The following is a 10,269-nucleotide window of genomic DNA, read 5'->3' as shown; positions in this document are numbered from 1 at the left end:
TCTCCCCCCTTCTCAGCTGAAGCCCCCTGGGAAGTTCTTACCGATGTCAGACCTCAGTCCTTTCAGCTGCACTTGGAGTTCCGCGCCCTGAGGGAACGGCTGTCCGCAGACACCCAGCGAGGCAAATCACGTGCTCACGTCCCTCCTCGGGTCCCAGCTCCCGGGTGAGGGGCTACTCCAGGTGTGAGCCTCGGGGCCCCTCCTCCTGCAGCCCTGCCCGGCGGGGGGCGGCGCTGCGGGCTGGGCGGTACAAAAGGCGGACCCGCCCTGCACTCACTTGACTTTTGAGTGTCCCGTGGTCGCAGGAGCCGGCAGGCGGAGGCGCGTGGGGCAGCCTGGGCACAGCCCGTCCCCAGGTAGGGACCCTCCCCTGCGCGGAGGGAGGGCGACAGTCAGAAGGAAGGAACAGAGGAGGGGGCGGGCGGGGGGAGCATGAGGGCTGGCCGAGAGGGAGTGGACCGGGCAGAGGGACACGGAGGAGCACAAGCCAGGGGCACCCAAGTTAGGAATGGCGCTTGAAAGAGGCGCAGAGGGACCCAGATAGCAGAGAAGACCTCAGTCCAGGCCATGGGTGCTGAGCCAGGGGGGCACCCAGAATGCCACAGTCCCCACGGCCCGTCCTTGAAAGTCCCCAGGCAGGTCAGGGAGGGACTCCATTTCTCGCTCAATCCCCTTCCTGTCCAGGGACGGGGCGCGGGAATCGGGGTCTCTGACCCTGCCCACCCCCCTTGGACTCCCAGCCCCAGGAAGCTGGGAGATGAGGCCTGGGGTGCCGGGGAGTCTCTGCTGCCCACCCCCTCTGACCCCTGACGTCTGCGCTCCCGGGCCCAGGAGGCACCATGTGGCGATGTCCACTGGGGCTGCTGCTGTTGCTGCTGCTGGCTGGCGAGTCGGCCCTGGGTGCGCGCCGGGGTCGCGGGCGCCGGGAGCTAGCGCCGGGCCTGCACCTGCGGGGCATCCGGGATGCGGGCGGCCGGTACTGCCAGGAGCAGGACCTGTGCTGCCGCGGCCGCGCCGATGACTGCGCCCTGCCCTACCTGGGTGCTACCTGTTACTGTGACCTCTTCTGCAACCGCACCGTCTCCGACTGCTGCCCTGACTTCTGGGACTTCTGCCTCGGCGTGCCACCCCCTTTTCCCCCCATCCAAGGTGGGCACCAGACGGCCAGGAGGGGTGGGTCGCTTTGTCAACCCGGACTCAGCAGGGCTCAGGAGCAAGGCTGATGCATTGACATTTCCAAGGGAGACTTTGTAGACTCTGAGAGAGGCCCTGCCCCCCTGTCTGTGCCTCTGGGAAGTCCTGCTCTGGTCTAACTTGAATCCCTCCAGCAAGATTGAGAAAAGAGAAGACCCTGGGTCGGTGGGATTCCCAGCTGGCTCAGGAGGAAGGCACCCTTCTGCCCTTTCTCCCAGTCCAGTCTCCTTGCCAGACAGGGAAGGTGCTGGCCCCGCCCGCTGACTCACCTGGAGGCTAATAAAGGCTTCAGGGGTTGGTCAGGCTCTTCTTAGCCATTCCTCTGCCTTTGCTCAGGATTCTCTACTGGAGGTGGCTGGTCACACCTGGGAGATGAGGATGAATCTGTTCCTGCCTTCAGCCCATGTCACCATCTTTTCCCCAGCCCTTGTCCCTGTCACATAGAGGAATCATTTGAATCCCTTCCCGCGGTTCTGTGGGCCTGCGGGTTAGAGACTGGATACCTGGGTTGTCACCTCAAAGGGCCGTGTTATCTTAGGGGAGTCACTTGCCTTCTCTGGGCCTCGGCTTCCCCAGGCCCCTCTCACTCCTCATCTCCAAGTTTCAAGTCATTTAAATGGCAAGGGATCCAAGGAATGTTGTGGCTGGCATCCAGGTGGAGCAGGAGGGATCCAAGTTGGGGTCAGTGAAGAACTTCCCAGGGAGCAGTTGGTATGTGACCCTGCAGGAGAGGTCTTAAGAAGTGATAGTTTGACTTTAGTTTCAGTGAGGGCTGGGACATGCGTGCATGCATGTGCGTGCGTGTGCACACTGTGTGTGTGTGTGTGTGTGTAGGAGGATTCAGGACACCTGACTTCTGAGGACCTGGCCATCTCAGCCTATCGTCTCTGGTCCTGGTCCCACTTCTCTTCTCCTCTTCCCTCCCACCAGGATGTACACATGGGAGTCGCATCTATCCAGTCTTGGGAACCTACTGGGACAACTGTAACCGTTGGTGAGTGTTTGGATGTACAGAGGTGGCTTGCCTTGCGGTCTCTGTGGCCTACAGACTTGGCTCCAATTCTATCCCTGTCACTTACTTGCTGAGCCTCAGTTTCCTTGTCTGTAACATGGAGATTTTCACACTGACCATGTCAGCTTAGAAAACAACATTCTACAAGCATTCCCCGGGAGCATTCAGCCAAGGATGCCTGGCCCCAGGTGTGGCCCCTGACCTGGGAGAGGTTCCCTGTCCCTCCTCCTGGCTCAGGCTGGGCTACTGCCCCTCCCAACCTTTCTCCATGTCACAGGAGAATCCGGAGAAGGGGGCGCCAGGAAGGAAACCTCTGACTACAGCATCCGCTGCCCTGAACGGGATGAGGGTCAGGGATGGCTGGGCTGGAGGCCAGCCAACCTGCAGCAGGGCCTTCCCTGGAATGTGGTCTCTCTCCCTCCCTCCCCTTCCCCACCGTTCCCAGTGGGAGGATGAAGGGTCAGAGGGACCCCCCCCTACTCTAGTCGGAGTCCTGAGATGGGAAGCAGAGAGGGGTTGAGAAGGAAGCCTCAAACGCCTGATGGGAATAATGGGGACCCTGTGGCTTTGAGGAGGCAGCCCTGCACCCACTCCACCCTGTGCCCTCTTTGCCTGGGACTGAGAGGCCCGAGGGAGGAGGAAACTTTTTGGAATGCATTACACATAAGCTGTTTCCATTGCCTCACTCGGGTGAGGGGTGCTGGGTCACAGTGAGAGTGGGGACTCATGAGGTTCTGTGTGCGACTGGCTGAGAGAATGTGTGTCTGGTGTGAGTGTGTGCGAATCATGCAGGTGCCGAGAGGATGTGTTTGTGTGTGTATGGTGTGAGTGTGTGTGTGAACCACGTGTGTGTGTTCCGAAAGACTGAGCGTGCCTGCATGATCTTAATCCTGCTAGTTCCTGATAAGATGCCTCTGGGCTTTGACGGGTTAACCTCTTTCCCACTCCTATCCCTGGGGCCTGGCCGCCCTGGGCCCCTCTGGAATGCTGGAACCTGCTGCTACCAGCCCAGTCTAGACCTGCTTGGGGAGCCCTGAGGGCAAAGGGGGAGGTGGCAGGAAAGGAGTGACCAGCCCACTGCCCCCGCGCTGGGTGGCCCTGTTCCTTGTGCTTGACACCTGAGTGAGGGTGTGGAGCAATGTCTGTGGGCCTTCCAGGCTGTGCGAGACCTCGAGGAATGCTTCGAGAGTCAGAGAAGGAAGGGGAACGTGAGGAGAGCCTCCCCTCCCACGCAGCCTCCTCTAGCCCGCCCCGAAAGTGCCCCCGCCCACTCCGGGGGCTGAAGAGCCCAGCCATACTGGGTTTGTTCCCCTTGAGGCTCCTTAAAAGGCAACAGGGGAAGGAGGCAGTTTAGCATCTTGTAATAGCAGAGTTATGAGCTTGTAAAAGCATCGTGGAATTCACAGTATTCCCTGCTCGTCGACACCTATTTATTAAAGACCTACTATGTGCCAGGCACTGTCCTGGGCCGGGTTGATGCAGCCAAGTGGGGCAGATGGTTCTGGTCTACACGCAAAGAAACGTATTACAGCCTGTGACAGGTGTGGACGGGGAAAGGAAACAATGGGGGATCCCGGTTTAGAGTGGAGTAGGGGCTTAGGAAGGCCACTCAGGAAGGGAGATAGTTATGCTGATACCAGGGAGGTGGCCAGGCAGGGAGGGAAGGTGAGGGAGCAGCTCGTGGTAAGGCCAGGAGGTGGGAAAGATCTCGCTGCAGCTGGAGCTGTGAAGTGGGAACAGAGGCCCCGAGGACGTGCAGGGCCACGTCCATGGATCTCATAGCCGTGCTGGGGGTTCTGTTCTAAGTGCCATGGGAAGCCACTTACAGGCAAACAATCTGATCTATGTCCTTGAGAGATCTCTCTGGCTTCAGAGCAGGTAGGGGATAGACTGAGGGGTATGTGGGGGGTTGAGAGGCAGGGAGCCTGGGTAGGAAGCCATGGCCATGGTCCAGGTGACAGGTGATAGGGACTGGAGGACGGTGGTGGCAGTGGAGGGGTGAGCGGCAGGTGAATCCAGAGCCTTCCATGATGTGCCATCCCAGGATCTGCTGATGGCGGGCATGGGAAATGGGGGTACTCCACGGACCTCAACAAGCTCTGCTTTGAACACGTGGGTAGCTAAGGTGCTGTGTCCTGAGTTGAGGATGTTAGGGACAGAGCAGCTTTGGGGGAAGGCAGTTTGGGCCATTTTAAGTTTCAGATACACCCAGAGGCGATGTGAGGAGGCTGGGTGGATAGGAGTCTGATGGGCCAGGCCCTATGCTAACTGCTTTACAGGATTTACAAAAGCCTGCCATTAAATCCCTGGAAGTGGGGATGATTCACTTCCTCATTTTACGGACAAGAACTTTGAGGGAGTTTGAGTAACTTACCTGAAGTCACGTGACTAGTCATTTCAGCCCATGCTCTTAGCCCCTTCACTACCATGTCTCACTCATTCAACCAACAGATACTTCTTGGGTGGCTCCTATGTGCCAGGTTTAGTTTTCTAAGCACTGAAGATACCAAACAAACCCTGCCCTCCAGAACCTTAGTGTCTACGAGGAAGCAGGTATGAAGAACACAAATAGCTAAATACACAGTGTGCCAGGTGGTGATGACATGCTAAGGAGAAAATAAAACAGGAAGCAGGAGAGGAAGGCGGCCAGGGCAGGCCTCCCTGAGAAAGTGACATCTGAAGAAAGACTTGGACATGGGCGCCTGGGTGGCTCCGTCGGTTGAGTGTCTGCCTTTGGCTCAGGTCATGATCTCGGGGTCCTGGCATCAAGTCCCAAGTCAGGCTCCTTGCTCAGCGGGGAGTCTGCTTCTCCCTCTCCTTCTGCCTCTGCCTGCCACTTCCCCTGCTCATACTCTCTCTCTCTCTCTGTCAAATGAATAAATAAAATCTTCCCAGAAAGAAAGACAGACAGATTTGGACAAAGTGAGGGCAAGCCTTGGGGATATGGGAAGAAAAGCAGCTCAAAGGCCCTGGGGCACGGAGCGCAGATGTTGTGAACAGTCAGGGGACCAGTCTGGCAGGGCCCTAAGGAGCCAGGACTTGGAGGAGGGGTCACAGAGAGGACAGGAGGACAGATTGTGCAGGGCCTCGTTAGCAAGGCAAGGACTTTGGCTCTTATTCTGTGATGTGAAGCCAAGGGAAGGTTTTGGGCTGGAGGATGGCATGATATGACTTGGGTTGAACAGGGTCATCTGGCAGCTGTGTTAAAAATATACCGAAGTGGGGGTGCAGGGAGAACAATGGGAAAGCTTCAGCAGAATCCAGGGGAAAGGTGATGGCTGCGGGAGGAATGAGATGGGGTTTGGATTTTGAATGTTTAAAGGCAAAGCCAGCAAGGATCTGCCAATGAATCCAATCAGCACCCGAGGGAAGGAGTAAAGGGTGACTCCCAGGCTCTTTCCATGGACTATAGGAAAAGCAGGCATGGGAGTAGGGATCAGAAATTCAGTCTGGGATGTGTGAAGTCTGAGCGGCTGTTGGACATCCCCAGTGGTGACACTGGGTAGCAGCAAGATTCTTGGATCTGGAGAGATCCAGGCAGCAGAAATAAACTGGAGAACTGTGAACTTGAGGTTGACATTGAAAGCCACCAGGCTGAACGGGATCATCCAGGGGTTGTCTCATAATTCTTAGCATAGAATGTCAGGCCTGTGCTGACTTCTGCGGCCCCTTCCCTTCAGAGGATGCCCCCCCTCCATCTCTTCCTTCCTTCTGCTCTCCTAGCACCTGCCAGGAGCAAGGACGGTGGGAGTGTGACCAGGAGCCATGCCTGGTGGACCAAGACATGATCAACGCCATTAATCAGGGCAACTACGGGTGAGAGGCCCTGGAAATGTCCCCACTGGGCACAGACACACCTACATTCCCCTGAGAGGCATGTGCTGTCAGGCACATCCTCACTTGGATCCTGGTCATCACGTGGACACTTAGCCAGTACGCGTCTCTCCCGCCCATATGCACATAGCTCCAGGGCCCCAGCCTTGGCAGGTCTGTGACTTCCATCCCTTCTCTTGCAGATGGCGGGCTGGGAACCACAGTGCCTTCTGGGGCATGACCCTGGATGAAGGCATTCGCTACCGCCTGGGTACCATACGTCCTTCTTCCTCTGTCACCAATATGAATGAGATTCACGTAAGTCCATCCTTGCCCACCATCCTGCCCTCTCCCCGTGGCTTGGGACCCCAGGAACCCTGACACACTGCCTCCCAATCCTCCAAGGGCCGGGGCCTAACCCTCTCCAATAGGCTGTGTGTTCCTGGACAAATCACTCCCCTTCTCTGCGTCTTAGGTTCTTGCCCATAACAAGATGTGCTGTGCACGAAGAGTTGATGCTCAGATTCTGAGTTTTGTGGTCTCAGCACGAGCCCCTTGGTGGCCTCCTCAGCCTGGGAAAAATGTTATTCCTTCCAGTAAAGCTGGGTCAGGGCCCAAGGGGCCAGGAGGTCACCTTGGTATTTTGGGAAGAGAAGGACAGATAGTCCTCTGGCTTTGGCTAAAGAGCCGGAATTCTCGGAAACAAATACTGACTTGGTGGAACCCCAAGGGAGTAGGGGGCTTCTCCCTTCCTACCACTGGGACCCTCTATGGGGAGAAACAGGAACCAGACCTGGAATAGTCAAAGGGTGAGGAGGGAGAACTTCAGCAGGTCAGGGCAGGGGCACAGGCTGCACGATCTGTCCGTCAGTGGTGGGCAGGGAGGAGGCAGCCGTTGGCCAGAACGGCCCTCCCTGCAGAGGGACTCGGGCTCAAGGCTGGGGTGACCAGACCCTGCCCCTGCCCTCACTCCCCTGGGCCTCTGCTATTTTCTGCCTCTTGCTGTTTGTCTTGGCGGCCTGCCCGGTCACAGGACCTTACTCCTTCTTCCCTCCCCAGCCCTGTAGGGCCTGAAGCCCAAGGTCCTGGTAGGAAGAAGGAAGTGTCAGATCAGAAGGTGCAGAGGAAGAATGAGGCAGGAGTTGAGAATGGAAAGTGGGTGACCCTGGCTTGACCACTTCCCTGCCAGCTTTATTTGTACAACAGGACTAGTCACCCTCACCTGACGCTGGGGAGGCACTAAATGATGCTTGGGTCTTCCCCATGAGTCAGTGTGGAGACTGCTGGGATCCCTCAGCAGCAGGAATGCTTCAGAACAAGCTGTGGAGGGCCCCAGACTCTTGGTGGCCCTTCAAAGCCAACGGGCCCCTGGGGGGTAGGCCAGGGCAGAGCAGGAGGCAGATGGAGTGGCTTTTGCTTTGCAGACAGTGCTACGTCCAGGGGAGGTGCTGCCCACAGCCTTCGAGGCCGCTGAGAAGTGGCCCAACCTGATCCATGAGCCTCTTGACCAGGGCAATTGTGCAGGTTCCTGGGCCTTCTCCACAGCAGGTATGTCCCGACGGCAGAGGCTGGCGCAGCGGGAAATGAGGGCTAAGGCCTGACTCCCCTGACGGCCCTTCCTCCTCCCCCCAACAGCCGTGGCGTCCGATCGTGTCTCAATCCATTCTCTGGGGCATATGACGCCTGTCCTGTCGCCCCAGAACCTGCTGTCTTGTGACACACACAACCAGCAGGGCTGCCGTGGTGGGCGTCTCGACGGTGCCTGGTGGTTCCTGCGACGGCGAGGGTGAGCGGCAGAGGGTGTGGGCAGGGAAGGGGACGTGAGGCCTGGGCTTTAGGAAGGGCCCCGGGCCGGGCTTCTCGTGCTCACCTGGCCTCGCTCCCTCCCGCTTCTCCAGGGTCGTGTCTGACCACTGCTACCCGTTCGTGGGCCGTGAGCAGGACGAGGCTGGCCCGGCGCCCCGCTGTATGATGCACAGCCGGGCCATGGGTCGGGGCAAGCGCCAGGCCACTGCCCGATGCCCCAGCAGCCATGTCCATGCCAATGACATCTACCAGGTCACTCCTGCCTACCGCCTCGGCACCAACGTAAGTTTGTGCTTGGTTGACGGGGCAGAGGGAGGGGAGCTGGAAAGTTGGCCAGAGGTTAGAACCTCACCCTTGATGCATACTCTCATCCTCACTCCCAACCCTCCAGGAGAAGGAGATCATGAAGGAGCTGATGGAGAATGGCCCTGTCCAAGGTAAATGCCTCTCATCCCGCCCCCCTGGTTCCAGAAGCTTGTGTCTGCCTGAGACTGGGCACAGCACAGCAGCACAAGTAGTCTGTATAGCATTGAGCAGCCATTCCACTGGGGCTGGGAGTTAGGGGGACCTTGTCTGCTCCCCACGGGCAGCAGCCTGTGGGGGATACTTAGAGTCTTGGTATGGGTCTGGGCATGTATCTCCAGACTCGGGCATCTCCAGACCTGTGCTGTTGGGCTGAGCCGGCCCTACTCCGACCTCTGCCCACAGCTCTCATGGAGGTGCACGAGGACTTCTTCCTGTACCAGGGCGGCATCTACAGCCACACACCAGTGAGCCTGGGGAGGCCCGAGCGATACCGCAGGCATGGGACCCACTCGGTCAAGATCACAGGGTGAGGGGCTCGAGGGGGCCAGGGGGTGGGGGCAGCAGGGCTTGCACTCAGGGCTCTGAGCCTGCCTTGAATCCCCACCATCTCTCTGCAAAGCCCTATTTCCAAGAAGAGGAAACCAAGACATAAAAGGAAGAGGGACTTCCCAGGGTCACACCCAGAGGTGGGGGCCCTTTTAAGGTTTTCTAGGAACTCTTCCTTCCTGACACACTGGGATAAAATAACTCCTGTGAAATGCAGACACGGATTCCAGGGGTGGCTCGGGCCCTCCCCATCTCAGCACCTACCACAAAGCTGCCTGCCTCACTGACTCCCACACCCAGCATTCAGTTCCCCACCTGATATAAACACCCAGAGATGTTCCAGTCACTGATTTTCAATGGTCCAACCAATGCAATGTCCTTTGTGGTAGGAATTTGGGGCCTCCAAAGCACCCATGTTCTTGGAGTCTTCCATGTGGTTCTTAGCCCCGACCCCTCCCTGGCTCCCCCAGGGAGGATGGAAGGCAGGCAGATGTGTGAGGTCCCAGAGAACTGGTCCCCAGGCTGTGGGGCCCTGCAGGAGGGAAGCCCAAGTTCTCCTCCTTTCTGCTCATCCCCCTTCCATTATGCCGGTGATGCCCTCCCCCACAGGGTGGAGAGGGCACAGACTCCCGGAGCTGGAGACCGAGGGGGGTAGAGAGGGAGCAGAGTCTGGAAGGGGAAGGCCCCCGGGTTCCAGCCCCTGAAAGCAGGTGGAATCAGCTCTCTTCTCCCTCCGTGGCTCTGCCCCCAACCCTGCCTCTAGGTGGGGAGAGGAGACGCTACCGGATGGAAGGACGCTCAAATACTGGGTGAGTCCCCGAGCGGGGTGCCTGCGGCCGCTGCCTCCCCCCCTCCCCGGTGCCCTCCTCACCGCCCCTCCTCCTCCTCCTCCTCCTCCTCGTTCCCAGACGGCGGCCAACTCGTGGGGCCCAGCCTGGGGCGAGAGGGGCCACTTTCGCATCGTGCGCGGCGCCAACGAGTGCGACATCGAGAGCTTCGTGCTGGGCGTCTGGGGCCGCGTGGGCATGGAGGACATGGGGCACCGCTGAGACCCTGGCAGGCGCCGGGCCAGCCGGCGGACGAGCCCCTGGGGGGCGGCAGCGCCCCGCCCCGCCCCTCCCGACGCAGCTCCGGCGCAGGCGGGCGCCTGGGGTCTAATCCCCGCGGGTTCCGCTGACACAGCGCCCGGCCTGGGAGCCGCGGGCAGGCGAGGCTGGCGGAGCCCCCAGACCTCCCAGCGGGGACGGGGCAGGGCCTGGCCCGGGAGGAGCGGGCCTGCAGACCCTGGGCCCCCGGCACGCCCCGCTCAAGACCACTGAAGCCAGGACACCCCCAAGTCTGCAGCCCCACCACCCTGTCCCATCCCACCCCTGTACTTTTATTCTCCAAAGATATTTATTTTTCTTTTCACTGTTTTAAAAATAAAAAGAGTACTGATAACTGTGGTACCTCGGGACCTGGGGAGTGGAGAGCCGGGCCCGAGATGCTGTGGCATATGGCGAGACCGTAGAAAGGACCGCCTGGGGCCTTGCTGGTTGGCAGGGGTGGACAGACTAGAAATCTTAGCCTCCATTCAGCCCTAATTGTCAGTG

General features: G+C 59.0%; 1 protein-coding gene across 1 annotated transcript; it reads left to right on the top strand.

Annotated features, from left to right (window-relative positions):
- The first annotated feature begins 202 nt into the window (after positions 1-202).
- On the top strand, positions 203-10,117 carry TINAGL1 (tubulointerstitial nephritis antigen like 1). The gene is made up of 12 exons (XM_077898765.1): positions 203-356; positions 832-1,149; positions 2,125-2,188; positions 5,930-6,022; positions 6,223-6,337; positions 7,444-7,567; positions 7,655-7,805; positions 7,918-8,107; positions 8,217-8,262; positions 8,534-8,657; positions 9,441-9,486; positions 9,586-10,117. Exons 2-12 carry the CDS (start codon positions 840-842, stop codon positions 9,724-9,726), a joined length of 1,404 nt encoding a protein of 467 aa, XP_077754891.1. The 5' UTR covers positions 203-356; positions 832-839; the 3' UTR covers positions 9,727-10,117.
- Positions 10,118-10,269: the final 152 nt, after the last annotated feature.

This window comes from Canis aureus, chromosome 5, assembly GCF_053574225.1.
Source record: "Canis aureus isolate CA01 chromosome 5, VMU_Caureus_v.1.0, whole genome shotgun sequence".
Taxonomy (NCBI): domain Eukaryota; kingdom Metazoa; phylum Chordata; class Mammalia; order Carnivora; family Canidae; genus Canis; species Canis aureus.
Note: the sequence above shows the minus strand (reverse complement) of the source record. Positions and strands in the feature narration are given on the sequence as shown.